The 22177-nt window shown below is 32.4% G+C and overlaps 1 protein-coding gene across 2 annotated transcripts in view; it reads right to left on the bottom strand.

Annotated features, from left to right (window-relative positions):
• Positions 1–22177, bottom strand: part of LOC126745147 (nuclear pore complex protein Nup98-Nup96) — a 139045-nt gene that overhangs the window by 108485 nt on the left and 8383 nt on the right. For both annotated transcript variants that reach the window (XM_050452868.1, XM_050452869.1), the window contains exons 3-6: positions 19339–19741; positions 18877–19283; positions 18642–18813; positions 6744–6866 (exon numbers count right to left, since the gene is read on the bottom strand). In XM_050452868.1, coding sequence (XP_050308825.1) covers positions 6744–6866; positions 18642–18813; positions 18877–19283; positions 19339–19741 — 1105 coding nt within the window. The remainder of the gene's footprint in view (positions 1–6743; positions 6867–18641; positions 18814–18876; positions 19284–19338; positions 19742–22177) is intronic.

Here is a 22177-nt window from a genome sequence, read left to right as displayed (position 1 = left end):
GTACGATTAGACAGATAGGATTCCAGCCATTGCAATGCCACACCTCTAAAGCCATAATTATTAAGCGTAGACAGCAGTATTCCATGATCTACACAATCAAATACCTTGGATAAATCGCAAAACACTGCCGCCGCGGACTCTCCAGAATTTAAGGACACATAGACACTCTCCAAAAAGCCGAAAACAGCGTCATGAGTCCCTTTTCCCGTTTGAAATCCAAACTGATTTGCACATAAAATGCAATTATGTTGCAAAAAAGACAAAATTCTGATTTTTGCAAGTTTTCCAACTATCTTGGAGAGGGTAGATAATATAGAAATTGGACGGAAATTACAAGGCTCATTCAAATCTCCACCCTTATAAATAGGGATAACCACTGCCTCTTTCAAACATGCTGGAAAGATGCCATTATGAAAGGAATTGTTTATGGCAGAAGCTAAGGCATTCAATGCTGAGTCAGGCAAAAGGAGTAGTAATTTTGATGATATCCCATCAGCTCCAGCTGATTTATGGTTTTTTAAGTTTTTAATTGCATCTCTAACGTCAGTAAGGCTAACAGGATAAAAGAAAAAAGAATTTTGAACTGCCACTTGTTGAATATAATGCAAAGGATCAATATTAGTATTCACATCCTTGAGCAATATTACAGTAATAATCATTTCAACGATTTGGTCTTACTTCTGGTTCTGAAGCTTTCTTGTGAGAATGCCTGAAGTAATTTATAATTGACCAACATTCTCTCTGCCTATTTGAGGACACATTCAAGCGGTCACTATAATATTTAACCTTTGCTGCTTTTATCGTCTTTCTGTATAGACTACGATATTTCTGATGATAAATAATAATGTTTGCATTAGGTTATACTTGCACAACTTAGCCAAAAAACGGAGGTTTTTAGCTGAAGTTCTGAGGCCTGCTGATGGTTTTCTATTTTTCATTTTAAGCCTCTTTTTAGGAAAACACTAATTGATCTTGTCACATAGCACATGAAATAACAAAGTAAACGGGTCAGGAGCCATTTCAACTGCATTCCAATTAACCAAAGCTGTAGTAGAAGAAAAAGCATTAAAATTTGCTTTGCTGAAAATTCTTCCTATATAATGAGATGAAGGAAATACAGTGTTGCATGGAATCCTAGCGAGAATGGCTTCATGGTCAGAAATACCAGATGAGAGTACTCTACATGACACATCATTTAAATTTGTACACAAATAATCAATAGTAGTTGCAGATGAGGATGTTATACGTGTGGGTGAAAGAACATGCATCTTTAAGTCATAAGATTCCAATATACTTAAAAGGGATGTATGGTATGATGGCAAGCTTACATCAGTGAAGTTAATATTAAAGTCACCAGCCAATATAACTATGCAGTGTAGAGACAATTGGGATAAAAGAGAATCAAGTTTGTCCAGGAACATACCAATATCTCCTGTGGGTGGTCTATAAACACAAAGAACATATAAATTAAATTGCTTACAAAAACAAAGGGAGAATTCAAAAACCTTCTCCAACAGAAAGCTATCATACTTATTAATTTTACAGAGAAAAGCTTCAATTGTTTGTTTAACTAAAATAGCTGTTCCTCCATGTATGGAGTGTTGCCGACAAAAAATTGATATAGGAATATAATCAGATATTAAGAAACATTCGTTAGGCTTTAACCAGTGCTCAGTTAGTAATACAATATCAGGAAAATCACATGAATCAAGTAAAAGATGAAGCTCGTCCATTTTATTTCTTAGAGACTGTATATTTAAAATAAAACTACTGAAACTTTTCGCATGCTTATTTTCAATGTTATTTATAGAATGTGAGTGAGCTTCATCTTCTGTGTATTTATCTATAAAAAAGAATCCCTATCACAGTCAGCATCCAAATATAATGAAACTACCAAAATTATTTGGTTGAATAATTACGCGAATAATTATTTTTATTCAATACTTTATAACATTCACATTTAATTTTTTTTCAATTCATTTATTGGTGCAAAAAAAAATTACAAAATTCTTACAGAAGTCAATTAAAAAATGTTATACTTAATGACATATCGTATTTTGAAGGGAACATTTTCGGGCCGATTTTAAGTCGAAAAGTTGACATAGACGTAGGCCCTAAAACTCTTGTTTTTTAAGATACAGTTTACTAAAATTAAAATAAAAATAATTATTTATTTTAATTTAACTTTTTAATAAGTTTTTCAAAGACGCTCTGAGACATTAAACTAAATTTTGGCATAGGATATTATGGTATGAAAACAAACTTATTAGATGTTCATTCACTTCTCCAGTAACCAGTGGCATAGCTATGGCTAATTTTCAATACAATTTAACAAAAAAAATTCCTAAGCCATTGACTTAAAAAAATAGATTATGTAATAATGTAATAATTAACAATCAAATAAAAAAAAACAAAAATAAGCAAAACAAATAGTATTACAATAACAACACACATAGTGTAACAACAAAGTGAAAAAAAATCAATAACAATTAAATACAATACTATTATATAATTTACAAAAAATCTTGGAAATGACCACCTCTCGCCTCATAAGCATCAAGCAGGCTTCTGCTATTTTTTTCATACAATAACGAACTCTTTCAAAACTTCCATGCGTGTTTTGTATAGTTTCACACCCGTCAATATTTCTATTTCTTAGTTTTTCTAATGTCACAACTGATGTATGAAAAACCAACGTTTTTAAGTGCTCATGAGCTATTATGCTAAAGGGCTGCACCACCGTCATCCATAAATCAAAGTTGTTGCCGTAACAGAAAACGGCAATTTTCAAGAAGCAAAGGAAAATCATTTTGAAGAAAATTACAATAATACGTTAAGGCGTTCTGGTAAAAAAAATGGTCCTTTTAAATGGTCGTCTATTAGTTGACTGAAAATTATTTCTTAAAAGGCCCAATAATGATTGCTATGAAAAATGGATATTGTCTTTCGGAAAAAAATTGCTTCGTCCTTAAACAAGATGTTTCCATCAAAATAATGATTTTCCGCTACTTTTTCACAGAGGTACCCACCAACATACGAGGAAATTTCTTTTCAAAGTTTTAATCATTTTCTGAGCTTGATCTGTTTAGATTCTCTTTGCTACAGATGCGGTTCTCTACAGTTAATGCACACAAAGGTCAAACGACTTTAGAACCAAACTCTTCTTCCATATCATTTTCCGGAGCAGCACAAATAGCATGAATAGATCTGTTGCATTTTCTGCACAAATTAGCACCTGTTGTCCCCTTCGTACAAACGCAGCACACTGGAGGAGAACGCAATGATTGCTCACTTTCTGCTACTTAATTTGGCAGGTCGAAGATTTACCTTAAAGAAGAGATCTTCATTACTCGCGATTTGAATTAAACATTCATCACAGATCTCAAATTTGAGCTGTTTTGATGTTGATCCTGTTGGTTTTGGATCAGAAACAAAGCTGCTACTATGGCTTTTGACCACAATACTTGGATTTGATCCAATGAAATTTTATAGATCCTCTTCATGAGCCGAAAAGAGCTTCACAAGGTATTTTTTTAATACCTTGATAAAAAGCTCTATTCTTCAGGAGTTGTGCAAATCGCAGATCATCACTCCAACATTCACTGCCATTGTCTTGTATCCAAGTTGTTAGCATGTTTTCGATGGCTTGGTTGGACCGTTCAATGTCCTTGCGACTGTCTGGGCTTACCATGCACGATTTTCAAAGGCGGCTAATAACTTTTGAGACTATTTACAATATGGTTTGCAAACTGTATGCAATTATCAGATTGAAGGATTGCTGGCGCACCAATATCCTAGTAAACCATTACAAATTTTTAGTCTCGATCAGTATGAGATCGGTAATCAAGTAAATCTACTTGACAACGAGAATTGATTTCGGGTGAAAGTATGAACCTAAAGACGATGTCTTTTTTAATAATACCTTTTTTGTTTCTGTTGGCATGGTTCACAAAGTTACAGATATAGTACAATATCTATACGAGTTATATTTTTATACCGTGTAAAAAGGTTCTTTTCGAACCAGCCTCGCTGTCACCTATTCTCGTCCAATTAACACATTGCCGGCTGCTCATTCGGAATTGTACATAATGTCTAGGCCAAATGTGAAACAAATTATATTTCATGCATTGCCTGGATGTTTTAGGCACGATATACGTAGCCTAGACATTGTATGTAATGCTGAGTTGTACAGATTGCCGTTAACATATAACAGGGTGTTTCATTAATATTGCGAAAAAATTCAGGATAAGTTTCCTTGCTTAAAAATAATAAAAAAAGTCCCTATAAACCTATGTCCGCAAATGCTTAATTTCTAAGATACAGGGTGTTACAGTTTTATTTTATTTTTGTTTTTTCTTAATAACTTTAGTAGTTATGCAGATATTTGAACGAAAATTGGCATCTGGGGATTTTTTGATATGGTAAATTAAAATTTAATATATCGAGGGTTCGCACTTGTAGAGGACGCTACATACACGGTTTTTTATATTTTAAAAGTGTTATATCTGTCTAAAAAAGTAGATTTACCTATTATTTGACGGATTTATATTGGATAGTATTGTTGTGTAATTTAATATATATATATATATATATATAAAAATGGCATCCTGCGTGCCCTTAGATGACTGAAATTCATACTGATTAGGGAACAGCACATTGTATTTGGTCAAAAAAAGAGACAATTGTCTTTTTTGCAAGCCGCTCAAGAACCTTGGAGAGGGTAGACAAAATTGATATGGGACGGAAGTTAGAGGGTGGGTCCAAGCTACCACCCTTACGAAGACGGATAATCATAGCTTCCTTTAAACAGGATGGGAACTCGCCCTGAAGAAAATATATATAAATATATAAACCAGCTTCCGTCTTCATTTATATAGTGCTTACCGATACTGAAACATGTCCCAACTGTTGATATTTCTATCCAACACACTATAAGTTTTCTTTTTCTGCCACCTTTTTTGAACTCCTTCCAAGATACCTCTTTTATTAAACTAAGAAATAGTGCTGGATACTACTACTTTTTTTAAATTTAAATTTTTTGCTTTTTCATTGTTTTTCACCATTTTTTAGTTTCTCCAAAATTTTTTTCTTTTATTTACACAACTGTTGACAGGTTGAATCTTTGGAGTTATTCATTCATCACAGATAAACTAAAGAACAAAAACCAAACTGAACAAGAAATAAATATAAAAATTAGTAAATATAAAAATAGTTTTTGTACATATGAACTGCCTGAAAACGAAAAAAATTATCAGCAATGAATATGTCTGTATTTTTAAATATTATGGTATGAAATATATTTATTTAATATTTTTAAAAAGTGGCTCTACATATGGGCGATAGTGTAAGTAATTAAATAATAAAACAGAAAAATAGTACTACTAAAAATTTTAAATCTCACTGACAAAACAAATCTTACAAAATAACACAACAATCTATATAAAACTACAAGAACAACAAAACTTAAAAGGAATTTATAATCACAAAAAATGTAAGTCATTAGCGAGTGAGAAGAGCCCAAAATCTCTCTCTCTCTATGTGGAAACTCTAACTTAGACAAACTTTACAAATTATAAGAGAAATGTCGCTGTGGAATTCAACAGTACACGAAGTCCGCCGTCAGGAACTTAAACCCTGGTAGACCATTTCGACCTTGGTCTCTCATTATTTTATTTCGAAGTAGCAAATTTGTATCAGCCTACGATAGTGATAAAAATGGGTGATATGCAATTCAAAAGACGGGAAAAGAATAATACAAAATATAAAGAAGAATCTTTGATGCAGGATTCTTTTAGGAATACTTCTCTGACCATTTACCAGAACATACTGCTCTCCTAGGCAAGATTTTAGATTATTAAGTGGTTCATTTCTTATGAAATATCTTGAGACTAATATATCTTGACTTATAGTATGAAATGCTCCTGAAAGACCTATGAATAACCCCATACACCCATTCTTACCACCCAGCGCGTAGTAACAATTTTATTTTTCAAGCGCTATTTAGGTACTTCTTGACTTAATAGGTTCGCGCTGAACAGGAAAGAGGATTGTCCTTTCACAAAGAATTTCATAAGTTGGTTTTTAAGTTAAGTAAGTTTTCATAAGTTAAGTTCAAAAATTTTGGACAGTGAACTCTTTAAGAAAAACGGCATGGCTTCCCTCCTATTGTATTCAGCCACATCAATAACTTAAAACCAAGACCCACCAAGCGTTTTAGAGCTACAAATAATGATGATAATCTCAAAAACCTTAATCTAATAAAGACAAATATTGTGCACTAAGAGAACACTAAATCTTTAACCGATCTAGTCAGGGCATTTCTACGGGACCGCTTACCTGAACAAAATGTGCCCATCCCAGCCGGTGGAAATCCCTGGCCAGTCGATTTACCAAACAAACTACCAAAACCGGCACCAGCACCAGCATTCATAGTTCCAAACCCTATAAATTGGTTTCTACTCAGACTAGTTGCTATAAGTTAGTCACATTTAAAATGATGTTGAAAATGTATTAAAGATGCAACGTGGTCTGAGTAACGGCGCTGACACTGTTTATTTCATATCAGTGGTTTAATGTGGAGTGAATCGATGTGCAAATCCTAACAAGGTATAAATAATTTCCGATGAAACAGAGACGATACCGTGTATTTTAGCCTAATTTGTTCTAAGGTTAAGTGGAAATAACAGATCACCAAAAAAAGCCTAAACATATTAATTTATAAAAAATGAAAAAAGGGAACTTACCTGAGCTAAAAGTAGATCCACCGGCCGCCGTTTGTTGGCCAAAAGTTGGAGGGTTCGGTTTACCGAAAGCACTATTGAAGGCTGTTGTATTCGTACTTCCAAACGTATTAGTAGCCCCAAAGGCTAAAAAAGGTAAAAGTATATAAATAAATATTTTTGATGGTAAGTCCTATTATTAGGTTAAAATTAAGGAAATGTTTTTTAATAATAAGTTTGGATAAGTTGCTTGCTTCCTTTAGACATTTTCGATGATTTATAATACGCGGTCCATTTATACAAGGTGGTCTAGATCTTAATCAAGTTTTAACCCCATGTTCTTTGTCAAAAATAAGTCTTAGTTTGTCATATAAACATATGTCGAGAAATGCTTCCTCTTCGAGATACAGGATGTAACAATTATAAAGAAAAAAAAATATTTATAACTTTTACACTGCTTGAAATATTTCTATGAAATTTTGGCATATATAAAAATGTATTTTTTTATTCTACTAGTGCCGTCCGTACTGCATCCAGACTAATTATTTTACACAAAAAAAATTGTCTGCTACTGGTTTTTTCAGAAATAAAAATTAAGCTTGAAATGCGCATTTAATTTGGGGCAAATTCGGTCTCTTGACTTTTATACGTACGAAGCACCGTTTCCGAGTAAAAAAAATAAAACAGATTCTTATACACGAAGAAATTGCTAAAATTTGATATGGTAATAATAAGATTATCTTTGCAAACGAAACGTGTACTTTAAAAAAAAGAGTTAACACTGAAATACGAAATTAAAGATTCGAAGTATGAATTATTTATTGAATTAATTGGCCAATCCACTAATAACCTTGAATATTTATTCTTATTTATTATTATTTATAATGTAAGGCTGAAGGGAAAGGCTGTAAGATCAGTTGTCAATAACAAATATAAAATTATGTCTGCCTTTCTATACAGGGTGATTCATTAAGAATAGGCAATCTCTGAACTGAAGATACTATACACCAAAATATGGCGATTGAGCTTATCATGTCTTATACAAATGTTGCAGGTTTAAGAGGCACAGGGTCTTTCAAGTGGGAATTTTAATTTAAAATTTCTTAATAATTTTGTCATTTTAAGCAGTACCGTCTTCGGTCTTTAATCAGTTATGGCTAAAACGACTAGAAAATCTAAAAGTCAGTTCAATTTTAAATAAAAAAGGTACTGCTGTATGTTTCTAAGCAAAAACGCAAATCATAGCACGCATTTAACTGTTGGAATATTTATTATGATGTGGCATTTTCTTATTTTAGAATTTTTACAACAAATAATACACTCTTCCTTAGTCACAGTAAAATTGTCATATAATTTCTTTACACGAAAAACTGATAAGTGCTGACACAAGCCTACTCGAAAAAAAGTCAATGTAATAACGGTGGCTTAGGATTCTTTACGCTGAATGTTTAAAATGCAAATAACTTAAAAACTAATAGAGCTACGTGAAATAAACAAGAATACCTTTTTTTTTCACAATTGAACTGCCTTTTAACTGATTAGGCAAAAAAGATATGTTATAATTTATCTAAGTAATAGGGTGTAACTAACGTATAAATAATGCTAAATTCACCACAAAATTTGTAATTTTCATGTCAAAACATATAAAGTCGCCAATTTTGAAGACGATACTGCTTAAAATCACAAAATTATTAAGAAATTTCAAATTAAAATTCGAACTTTAAATACCCTGTATCTCGTAAACCTGCAACGTTTGTATAAGACATGTTAAGGCTTAATGGCCATATTTTGGTGTGTAGTATCTCCAGTTCAGAGATTGCCCATTCTTAATGTATCACCCTGAAATGGCGTGGTGAAATGGCGAATCTGTAAAAGGGACCACAGGGCAGGCCGGATATTCGAGTTTATGTATTTTAGGCAATCCATATAGTACAACAAAGTTCTGGGGTAGATACACAGAAAATGTAATAAAATTCTCGTCAATTTTAAAAATAAAACATATTGCAATCATTAATGGCTCACCAATTAATTCAATAATTTTTTTTTGGTATTCATATACATTTTAGAAGTAATTTCTATGTATGAATTTATTATTAATTGCCGTCTTTTTATATTACTTGTGCGCTAAAAAGATTGTAGTAATTAATAAGTTCTTTAAAATGTTCTATTCTCTGTTTGCCGTATTTTTGCAATAGTAATTAATTCATACGTTTATTTAGCATACAATATCGAAATATGCATTATTTTTGCGTTTACAAAAGAGATTTGTTAAATGTTTGAGTTTGTTTAGTTCTAATAAAATATTATCTAACATAATTAAAAGGGAATCGGCAGCGTTTAATGTTTGTTTTTCCATTTGTTTTATTTTATTTGCAATACGATTTAAGTTATTGTTAATATTAGTTATTTATGCTTCAAACGTTTTAATTACATCAACAAGATAGTTTTTTTAGGTTTTTTGAGATAGAGATAATTTTTTACTATTTGCTCATTATTCCTAATTCAATTTAGTTATATGATTCAAAACGTTTTCTGTCATCTCAATCTAAATAACCATTTATTTGTTATTTATTAATATTTACCAACAAAATTAATATCCTCTTTTATGTCTTCTAATTTTATGAAGAATCAAAGTATTTTTTCCAGTAGAATGTAAAAGGTCTGTTATGATTAATTTTTTATATGTTAAAATATTCTTTTGTATGATTGAATAAAGTATCATTGCTTAATAAAATACTTGTAAATTGATCTAAACATAAATCGATAGTACTATAATTCACTTCACTTATAGTCTATTTCAGAAGTGTATAGAGCAATAAACTGGGGAATTCCGTTCTGTTTGGCTACATTTCGTGGTAGTTCATAGGCGCAGGTACTTATAATATTTATGAATTTAATTTTCACGGATTAAATGCCTTTATTTTAAAAGAGATTATATACTAAATAAATACTTTTAATCCTTTTGTATAGGTACCTATCTTTTAACGCTTTGTAACATGCAAAAATGGGGTCAGGTAATATATACAGACTATAAATACTTTTAAATCATATTTTAAACGTTAGTAGTCACTGCTACGCTGTAGTGTAATCACAATATTATTATCCCAATATTTAAAAAATGGAGGTATTCAGTCCAATGAAAAGATGTACTAAAAATTCTCCACTATCGCTGAGTGAAAAAGTTATTATTTTAAATGTACATGATTGCATAAAACACGATTACCCTAGTTTTACTGTGCAAGAAATTGTTGAAAAATGTTCTCGAATGAGTGGAATTGGAAAGTCCACCATTTTCAAATTGTTGCGGGAAAGAAAAGTAGCAGGTCAAGTGGAATCTCCCAAGCAAAAGCCAGGACGACCTACAAAAGTCCTTGATGAAAATGCTAAATGTATAATTCGAAGAAAAGTTCACTCTTTTTATTTTAAAAAGGAAATACCCACCCTAGACAAAATTTTAATGGAGCTTGGCCGAGATGACAGTATTCCGTTGATAAGTAGAAAACTTTTATGGAAAACTTTTAAAAATATGGATTTTGCCTGGGAAAAGCATAACCGCAAAGCACTTTTACTGGAGAGCGACGAAATTGTTTGTTGGAGACGACAATACTTGAGAAGTATCAAGCAGTACCGCAGGGAGCAAAAGAAAGTTTTTTTATCTTGATGAGACGTGGATTAACGAAGGTTATATAGTCCAAAAAATGTGGCAAGACAAAAATATAACCAGTGCTCGCCAAGCTTTCATAGAAGGCCGTCTACGGGTATTAAAGTACCTTCGGGAAAAGGAAAAAGACTTATAATCACACATATTGGAAGCGAAGAGGAATTTTTAAAAGAAGGTCTGCTAACCTTTGAGTCGACTCGCACAGGAGATTACCATGAAGACATGAACTCAGACGTTTTCGAGGACTATTTTGGTGAAATGATAAAATTTCTTCCGGCTAATTCGGTGGTGGTTATGGATAACGCAAGCTATCATTCACGGCGAATAGAGAAGACGCCAACTTCAAGTTGGAGAAAGCAAGAAATTATCGATTGGCTGACTGCAAAAGGTATTGCGTTTGAAGCAAATTTGATAAAAAAAGAACTGCTGGCAATAGCAAACTTACACAAAACTCGTTTCATGAAATACGCCGTGGAAGATATAGCCGAAAAATATAATATAACTGTACTGCGCTTACCGCCATATCATTGCGAACTAAATCCTATAGAACTGATATGGGCGCAGGTAAAAGGATTTGTAGCAAGACAAAACACGACTTTTAAAATGAAAGATGTTAAGCTACTGTTTGATCAAGCCATTACGGAAGCGACACCAGAGAATTGGCGAAAAGCAGTCCAGCATGTAATTAAGCAAGAGGACAAAATGTGGGATCTTGACAACCTCATCGATCAGACAGTCGATCCTTTAATTATAATGTGAAGAGGTGATGACAGTTCGTCAGATGACGAAAAGACTACAATCTATTATAATTTAAAATTGTTATACACTGTTCAAAAAGTGCCAGATTCAAAAGTGACATTTTTAACTGTTTTACTCTACATATTATGTTCAATAAATTTGTGAAAAAAGTATATTATTCCATTTAAACAAAAGTAACTTTCTAAAATAAAATAGCATTTAAGTACATTAATTATAAGGTAAAAAACAAGTCCCAGTTGCACGCCTTTGGCGAACCGTTTTCAATGTTTATCAGTGGGTAACAATGGGCAAAACTCATAAATTGACCCAAAACCGGGTGGCACTACCTGCAATCAACGAAAAGAAAGAATTTTACATTGAAACTAATACCCAACTAAGGTAGTGGCATAAAATATTGGTGGATCACCAGGTACCACTTTTGCATACCTAATGAGGTTTTATTGCTCTACACACTTCTGAAATAGAGTATAGTGTTAATATGGTACAACGCTGTATGCTGCAGATCACTTAGATATGCGATACCTAAGGACAGGGGACGAATTGGGTTTTTTATTTCTTTTACTTTCAAAGCTGTTATTGAAATTACGAGAATTAGAAGGTGTTGATGGATCCTCATCCAAAAGAAAACATTGTGGTTCCAGATTTTTTTCTTGTGAATTAATCTTTTATCAAAAAAAAACAACATTTTGGAAAGTGAGTATCACTCCCTAGACTATAGAGTAAGTTCTGGGGTTTGTAGGATACAGTCTATATTTGTTGGTATGAAGAACTCTAGGCTGATAGTACTATGGTCAAGGATTTCATGGTCAATTCGCTTCACCTTAGTAAAGAAAGAATTAGTTCGATTTTTATTGAAAGGTTGGAACTCGTCAGAATTTAAAAACTCCAAAACTTTTTGTATGTAAGTGAGTCTTTTCATAAGAAACCAGACAGAAGCTCTTGGCAAATAAGTCATTAGATTTGATCCTGTCTTTCAATGACTTAAGTTTGTAGTAAAATTAGAAGATTTTAATATATGAATTAGATAATGTAATATAATTCTGATTTGTTTTACTATAATCACGTAAATTTGCTGCTTTCAATAGCTTCTTCTGTTCTGACTTTTCAAAATCTCACTTTCAAAAACTGCATTTCAGAAAGAACTTGTATCATGTAGTGTTTTTTCTTTTTTTATTTTTTCTTTTTTATTAGTGGGTATACAAGGTATAAAGTTATTAGTTTGTAATTTTAGTGCAAATTAGGTGTAATTAATAAATGTGCGAAAAGCGTAATATCCCTGTTTTGTTCTTACAGTAGATGTGATGATCGCGAAACACATGTAATCCTTTGACCCTATAATCCAATATACAGGGTCTTACAGAATAAGATGCTGATCCTTAATGGTGTTAATCCTTCGGTGATGTCCTAAACCCCTTAATTTTTGAGCTACAGGGTGTTGAAAGGAAAAGAAAAAAATCGTTTCTTTATCGTAACTTTAATAACTTCCTAGATACAGTGCCGGCCAAAAGTGGAGAAATTTTTAATTTATTTTCTAATTTAATAATCTATTCAAAATTTTTGTGACACCATGTATTAAAAATGTTTATCTTAGCCATAAATTTATACCAAAACAGTTTGAATATTTATCACAGGAATGTAAATAGTAAACAATGTTTTTTTTTACTTGAGGACATAAATAGAGAAACTTTTTGTATTAAATATTTTAAATTAAATAGGTCTCGTTTGAAGCAGTTCGTTTTCGATTGTGAAGAAGCCTATTTAGTATTAAAAAGAAGCACAATGCGGGAGTGAAACAAGTAACAACCGCTAGAGAACTTGATCTTCATAAAAGTGTCATTTGTAAACAAATCAAATTGTGGCAAACTAGAGGCACTACTGCCAGCATCTCTAACCCAAGTAGACCAACACCCACTCAAAGACAGTAGAGGTGTTATTGGGTGAGCCCAAAAAAACAACATCTGCAACTGACAAGCTAATTAGACGATGTTCTATAAGAAATCCATTTTTCTCCGCTGAAGATATAAAAAAGGCATATCCCAGCATTTCCCTTTCAGTTCGATCTATTCGAAGACGTTTATGTAACGCCAACTTAAAAGCCAGGAGACCGGTAAAAAAACTTTTCATTTCAACGAAAAATAGACAAATTTGTTTGAGATTCGCAAAAGAACACTTACATTGGACCTATAATCAATGGAAAAACGTTTTATGGTCAGATTAAAGTAAGTTCAATTTATTTGGGTCAGATGGTATGAGATGGGTTAGACGTCCCGAGAATGAAAAATTCAACCCAAAGTACACTATTCCCACAATCAAACATGGAGGCAGTAATGTGTAGGTGTGGGGATGTTTTTCCGGGCATGGCGTTGGTCCACTGGTGAGAATAGATGGGATCATGAATAGCCAATATTATCTAAACATCTTAAGGAATAATATGCTTCCCTACGCCGAGGATAATTTGCTGTTAATTTAGAAATTCCAGCATGATAACGACTCCAAGCACACTTCTAAAATTTTTAAAAATTTCCTAACCTCTCAAGAAATTCTGAAGTTCTGAAGCTGCCAGCTCAAATTCCAGATTTAAATCCCACCGAGAACTTGTGGGAGCACCTAGACAAAAAAGTTCGACAAAAAAAATCCGAATAAGTTCCGAAATAAAGACGAATTATTCCAAGTCCTAAAAGAAGCATGGAGTGAAATTTCCGGAGATAGTATACACAATCTTCTTGAATCTATGCCAAGACGGTGTAGTGAAGTTGTGAAGAATAACGGTTATGCCACAAAGTATTAGTGTGCTTTTATCCACATTTTGTATTATAACATAATTATGTCATAAAAAATAAAAAGTTTCTCCATTTTTGTCCTTAGAGAAAATAAATTTTGTTTGCATATTTTGTAATAAATTATTTGTTTTCAATTTTTTTTTCTAATTATTTTCATCACTACTAGATATAACCATAAACATTATTTACAATTACTTCGAATTAGTTTTAATAAGAAAAAAATAAAAATATTAAAAGTTTCTCCACTTTTGGCCGGCATTGTATGTTTATTAAATTTAGCACACACCCTCTGAATATGAAAGGCCATTTTTTGATTTTTTAAAAGTTTAACTAGAAGCGTCTATACAGTAAAGTAGGGTAAATATTTTTGAAAAATATTATGGACGTCATTGCTTTTCCATAAAATAAACACTATTTTTATAATCTCCAAGACTTTTTAAGTCAAATTTTATTGCTTGACTTTTTTTCGTCCGACATGCGATTACCGCGGAAAAAAATAACATTTTTATGCATGGTCAATTCATTAGTAAAAAAAAATAATTTATTTACTTTATAACATATGTAAAAATTTAAACATATATACATTATTTAACATTACAGTATAAAAACTCTAATTTTAGACGTCTAGTGGTACTCTAATATTAAATAGTTTTTAAATATTTCGTACAGGGTCTCCCAGGTTCTCAGTATGACAACTTTCAAACAAGTTTTTGTGAGGATTTTTAAACGAATCCACCCTGTATATTATCTCACTACAGAATTTAAATACGTAAGATATTTACCAAAAACGACAAATATTCCCATTTCATGTGTATCTAAAGTATCAAAAAAATAACAAAAAACAAAAAAATCTAAAGAGCAATGGACAGCAATGTTATTAAGGAAACAATTCTGGTGTAAAATACATAAATGATCACCAAATGAAATAAATATCTGTTTTGACAAATATTTTTATCAATACACATAATGTTCATTTAACTTAAATTTTAATAACATTAAATTTTTTAAACATATAACTGTCACAATAAATTTTTACAAATGTTTACTGATATCCATTTCCTATACGGGTGTGCTGACAACAACGCATTTGAAGCCAGGCGATTATAGAAAGAGCGTTTGCCAAATAGAATAATTCCAGATGCTTGAACGTTGAGAGAAACTGACAGAAAATTATGTGAAAGGGGATCTTTTGAACCAAAAAACTACCTAAAAAGGAACACACTATACTGTATGAATACCGGAAACCGAGGAAGCTGCTTTAAATTTAGTTGAACAGAAAAAATTCCTCATGTTCTAGTATGGAGAATTCTTCATGATTATTTACTATACCCGTATCATATCTAAAGAGTGTAGGCTCTACTCCCGCAGGATTTTCCATTACGAATGCATTTATACCAATGATTTCTTTAAATGGTTACCGAAAATCCTCAATTTTAAGTCAACTTTTTATTCACGGACGAAGCTAATTTATTAGTATCTTACTATTAAGAAACTCTTTAAGAAATTTTCACAACAACCATTTCTGAACTGCAAAACACCCGCATGGCACCACGGAATCCCACCACCAAAAGCAATTTTCTGTAAATGTACGGGCTGGAATTATTGGTGATATGTAATTGGGCCTTATTTTCCAACATGTAGATTGAACGCAAATAATTTTCGCCGGTTTCTTGAAAAGGATTTACCAAATTTGCTAAACGATGTCCCTATTTTCACGCGACATTTCAATCTCCTCCTATTATAATAGTCGTTGGATAGCGCGTAGAGGATCACAATCGTGGCCACCTAGATCCCAGATCTAAGCAGTCTCAATTTTTTCCTTTGGGGGACATCTTAAAACGGAGATTCTCAAGAGCTAATCTAAAATATTTTCATTTTTGTTCACGTATTGTTCTTTTAATTTAATGGTAAAATAATGTACAGGGTATCCCACTTAAGATGGATAGAAGCTATCCTGGCTGAGCAACCTTTTTCATTTAGGCTAGTTAGCCCTTTACCCAAGACGTTAAATCCTCTTACATTAAGCGATCTGAGGCCAATAAGCATTCTTCCAACGCTATCAAAAATATTAGAAAAAGTAATGGAAATGCAGCTTCAGAAATCTGTTAAAGACAACTCAATTTTACCAGTGACAGAATCAGGGTTAAGATTAAATCACAGCTGTTGTACAGCATTGGCCTCTATAACTTATAATATTTTATCAGCATTTGATTCCAATAAACTAACATTACCGGTAATGCTCGACTATAGCAAGGCCTTTGATACTCTCAACCATGATCTTTTAATAAATATTTTGTCATTTGTTGGTTTAGGGGAGGGAGTATGCGCGTTGATTGCTAATTATCTTAGAGATAGGTATCAAGCTGTTTCTTATAATGGCGTAGATTCTGGTTTTTTAGAGATTTCTTCTGGCGTGTCTCAGGGCTCCATCCTTGGGCCAATCCTTTTTTCAATCTATGGATCAAACATGGCAAAAATATTCATATCATCTAAGCAGCACTATTATGCTGATGATACTCAAATATATCTCTCATTTGAACCAGGTGAAAGTTCCCAAGCAGTGGCTGCCATTAATTATGATCTTGCCAGCATTTACGAGTTTTCTAAAAATCATTGCTTACAATTAAATTCTATGAAATCAGCATTTATGCTGTTTGGGGGCAAGGGTAGCCGTAAGATTTACAGTATTATAGGGACCTAATTCATATCAATAACGAGCCTATAAAACACGTCGAGCACTGCAAGAGCTTGGGTTTGATTCTAGATAGTGACCTGTGATTCACACAGCACGTAAATTCATGTATTCAAAAAGGATTTTTAAACCTAAAAAATATTTATACACATCGTTACGTTTTAAATAGAAAAAGAAAAAATCTACTGTGTGATTCGCTGGTCCTATCACAGCTTAATCATTGCGATGCAGTGTATGGTCCATGCTTGAGAACTGCTGAAGAGAGTAGAATTCAAAAACTCCAAAATGCGTGCCTTAGATTAATATATGGCATAAGAAAGCGCAAACCCATAAAACACAAGCTTAAGGAAACCAGGTGGTTGACTATGCACAACAGAAGGATTTTTCATGCATCTTCAATGTTTTTTAAAATAATTAATTTAAGATCTCCATCTTACATAATAAAATATAATTTCGCACAGATGTTCACAATATTAATACCCGGTATAAAGGAAGGCTAACACCTCTGCTTCACTCAACTGAAACTTACAAAATATCATTTTCTTATCAAATTTCAAAGGTTATAAATAGCTGCCAAACTAATACCGAAAACATTTTTAGCTTATATTCTTTAAAAAAATACATTTTTAAGAAATTACTGCAGGAACAATAAAGCATAATTTATCAAAATTAGAACTTAAGTATCTTGGGTAAGGAGGATTGAATATAATTTAACATATTTTAAATAGTGTCCTAAAGGTACCTTACTCTTAAACTGAAAAATATCAAACCCAATGAAACGTGTGAGGTATTGCATTTCTTACCCTGCGCAAAATGTGCACCTATTAACCATACACCCCCCCGAAAATAAAAAAGATCGCTCTACAAATAACCAAGATATTGGCTTGTATCCATCTTAAGTGGGACACCCTGTAAATACAGACATGACTAGGGCATTTCATAAATCTGACCATCGAATTTTGGTACAAAAATTTTGGATGCTTATTAACTATGACGTTAAGCATCTCAAACTTACTTAAGTTTTACTGCTACCTCAAGGGTCTGTACTGTGCCCATTATTGTTCATTCTATTTATTAATGATACATCTAGATTTACGAAAAAAAGCTAATTCTTAGTATATGCAGATGATCTAAAAATATATATGCGCCAGTCAAAAATGAGCATGATTTACAGTCTTACAAAACGATTTAAATTCATTTAGATTCAGACTTTTGCCGAATAAATAATTTACTAATCAATATAAATAAGTATAAACACATGAGCTATTTCAAATCAAAACAGATCATTAAATATCGATGGCACAGAAATAAACACAGATGAGAGATATCCGACTTTACCTTTTAAAATTTCAGTAGCATTATAATTTTCTATGTGAACGCTATCGATTCCTTAATGTTATCTTGAGATTTTCCAAAGAGTTTTCCAAATATAAAACATGTTTATTATTTTTTTACGCAGTTTTTAGATATAAATTGGAATATGATTGTGGGGTATTTTGGAGTCCAAAACAGGTTAGATATGCGAGTGCTCTTGAAAAAATTAACAATAGACTTGTAAGATTTGTCTATTACAAAAAACATAGGGTGTATCCTGCTTTTCCGATTCTAATTTCTTATAATGATCAACTAAAAGACTTAAGTGAGTTAACTCTTGACGAAGGTCGGTCAAACAGTAGGATACTGTTTATTTTTGATGTACTGCATCAGAATATTAACTCTTTTTAGCTTTTAGGGCAAATCCCGATAAATGTACCCAATATATGAGATTGAGAAGAAAGGTAAGTTTAAAAGAATATTATTAATTCATTAAAAGATTAGATCTTGATATATTTAGAATTTAAAAAAAATCTACTTGTTTCACACGTTATGTACTGGAAAGTTGATGAAGTAGCTAAATTTTGTGATATTACTTTTATTTGGATAGCAATTATATATTTACAAAATAGATTAGATTATGTTAGATTTACACTCAAACATATAATTACCTTTAAGGTGTTTGTAAGAGTATAAAATAAATAAAATATCCTTACCTGGTGCTGTACTGGCAGTACCACCACCAAACAAAGGCTTTGATGTATTTGAAAATAGGCTGGGTTGGGTTGAAGCAGCCGGAGTACTGAAGGAAAAACCCGGAGTCTGTCCAGTGGTACCAAAGCCTGTAGTGGGCTGCGCTGGCTTATTAAATAGGCCAGTGCCAGTATTCTAAAGACAAATTAACTTAAAACATATAAAACTCTGTTTTTTATTGAACATTTTTTTTCTCACTTGTGTATTTGTTGCACCAAATAAACCAGTCCCAAATCCAGTACTGGGCTGCTGAGCAGTATTTGAACCAAACAGCAACGATGGTTGTGACTGGGTTGGCAAAGTGGTGCCGAATGGCTTAGCCGGTGCAGCAGCGCCAAACGGATTGGCATTTTGAGGAGTATTAGTGCCAAATCCAAATCCTGTTGAGCTAGTGGGAGCTCCAAATGCGGATTTACCAAATGGACTACCAGTTGTCTGTTGGTTTGCCATGCCAAAACCTGTAGTATTTTGCCCAAAAGTAGATGTTTGACCAAAGGCGGACGTTTGGCCAAATGCAGATTTGTTAGCATCAGTTTGCCCAAACAATGATGATGTTGAAGTTGTTGCTCCAAAAGCTGGAGCCCCAAATCCTGTGGTTGGTTGTGCTAAAATTAAATTTTTGAGAAAAAATCTAAAAGTCTATGAACAAACGTGTATTACCAGCAGGCTGGCCAAAAGTTGTAGTTTGTCCAAATCCAGAAGTTTGCCCAAAAGCCGACTTATTGGCGTCAGCTTGCCCAAACAAAGATGTAGTAGAGGTAGGAGTTCCAAATGCTGGAGCCCCAAAGCCAGTTGCACCCTGTTGTGGTCCTTTCCTATTTGCTTGATAATCTTCAAACCTTAATTCTTCAAAAGATTTGGCCTCATACTCCTTCATGCAAGTAATGCTGTGATGTTTAGTGCTGATACTTTGTGTTGTGCCATTTTTCATCATAGTGTCAGTACCAGTCACTGGATTAAACTTAATAACAGTGCCAGCTTGTTGCTGCTGACCACCAAATGCAGTTGAACCACCAAATATTCCAGTGCTTGGGGTGGTATTAAATATGCTTGATGTTTGAGGCTGTAAAAAATATATCCTTTTTAAAATGTGTTTTTGCAGCTTACGTTTTAATATTTAGGATAATATGCAAGAAAAGTTGCTAATTCTCAATATGTAATAATTATAATACTTAAATTAAATTTGTATTATAGCTAGACAATAAATTAATTAATAAGTTTAGAATTTTTGTCTTGTCTGGCACCTAGAAAACTAAATTTCTATATGGGCAAAATAATAAATGTTTACAAAACATAATTGAATTTATATGATAGCTGCCTACTGGTGTTACCTTTTTTGGCAATTTTTACTGCTAACAAAACAATTAGAATTTAAAAGTGAGGGATAAATATTAAGATCCATCTGTTGTTAATTCCTATAATAATAATAATCATCAAAGTCTCAAAAATAAGTATACATCAGTGTAAGAGGGTCGGTAGCCAAACAATATATCATAATTAACATTGTGCAACTCAAATTTAATTTGGCAAAAAGTAAGCTTTTATTTAATTAAAGATAAATCATTCAAATAATTTTTTTTAATGTAATAATTAAAATCATTCATATTATGTTCAAGAAAAACTAATTATGAAAATTTTTATGTACACTATGAATATTAAGATGTAGTATCTTTACCACCTTCTTGTCTATCTTAATATTAGACTCAACACTATTACAGTCAATTATTATACATTAAGACCCCTTCAGTAAATCTAATTGTTCTCCAATTTCCTTTTAAGCTATATTAGCTATTATAGCTGTTATAATCTATTTTACTTCACATAATTTATCTGTGGTGTTAGACAGTCTGGACTATTTGGTTTATGTCATATTCTGGCTGCGCTTGGTATTTGCATGAACACAGTTAACGCATTTTTGAAAATCTTAAAGTACTATGTTCGTAAGCACAAAAACCACAGGTTTTCGCTCTGAGCTGTACATTGGGTGTTTTTATGGTAATATTTGTGACATTTAAAGCATCATTGAAAAACATGTCTTGATAAACTGAATATCTACTCCATTCACTACATACTTTTTTGTTGCTGATCATTTTATGAAATAAAAGATGTAATGCCTGTCCATAAATATTATACAGCGTGTCTACTATAAAAACCGCCAACCGCCAAAGAGGTGCTTATACAAGTCATTTGCAACAAAAAAGTCTTATTTTCGAAAAGTTGTTAGTTCTTCTGGTATTTAACATTTTTTGATTTTATCAAATTTCTTTGTTTTTCATATAAACAAGAATATCTCCGTTATTCATACCACCACATAAAATTTAGATACACCATCTGAAAGAGAATTAAATTTGCTATAAGATGGGTATATTTAAGTTTTTGAGTAATTTTTTATACTGGGTTTTATTAGAAGTTTAATGTAACATTTGGGAAATGTGCAAAATTAGTGGTATCTTCTTCGTTGTCGTTTTTCTAAAATTTGATAAATAGGGACATGTTTTTTTTTAGCAAAAACTACTGCATTCAATATGCTTTCCAATGATATACTTACTTTTGTGATAGCTATTTGTTTTCACAACAATATCATGGGCAAAAGAAGGAAAATCACAAAAATTGAATGAAAAGTTTCAAATTTTATATTTTTTGATCTTTTGAGCACCAATGCGGTGAGTACTTGTAGATCTATCTTCCCTCACAACACAACAACTCCACAAATTTCCATTAGAGAAACCGTAAACAAATAACATATCGCGATATTCATTCTTTAAGAAAAAAGGCAGGTTTTCCTTCTTTTGTAAACGGCAATGAATCTACAAAAGAAGGAAATTCACAAACCATGTATTACTTAATTTTAAAACAAAAGCATAGATATTTACAATTTGACGAGAACTGTCATTAAGTTTTCACTTCGACTTAAAGTAGCTAAATAAGTAATTTGATTTAAACGTGCTTACAAAAATAATGCCTAGTTTCACAAACATTAAATATCGGGACATCTTATTTATTTACGGTGTCGCAAATGAAAACTCGCGGGAGGCAGCAAGGGAGTATGTGCTTCGTTTTCCTAATAGACGGCAACCCCATAGAAGTACATTTGCAGAAGTGTTCAGACGCTGCACTGGGGAACTGGTTCCCTTCGAGATTTGCAGATTAGAGAAGGTGGTCAAAATAGTCAAAGCTGGAGACAAGAACCTGCGATTATGAGAGTTGTTACAGAAGACCTAGAAGTACTCGCCGCATTGGTGCTGCGTTAAGGATTCACCATTCCACTGTACATAGAGTTCTTAAAAAAAATAACTTACATCCGTTTCATTTGAAAAAACTCCAGGATTTATTGCCAGTGGATGGTGACATGAGGCTTCAATTCTGTAGGTGGTACTTGAATAAGTTGCAAGAGTAGGAAACAGATCAAATATTTTGGACAGATGAAGCAACATTTACAAGAGCCGGAATAATAAATTTAAGAAATAACCATTTATGGCATACAGAAAACCTTCATGCG

The sequence above is a fragment of the Anthonomus grandis genome, chromosome 15, assembly GCF_022605725.1.
Source record: "Anthonomus grandis grandis chromosome 15, icAntGran1.3, whole genome shotgun sequence".
Classification (NCBI taxonomy): domain Eukaryota; kingdom Metazoa; phylum Arthropoda; class Insecta; order Coleoptera; family Curculionidae; genus Anthonomus; species Anthonomus grandis.
Note: the sequence above shows the minus strand (reverse complement) of the source record. Positions and strands in the feature narration are given on the sequence as shown.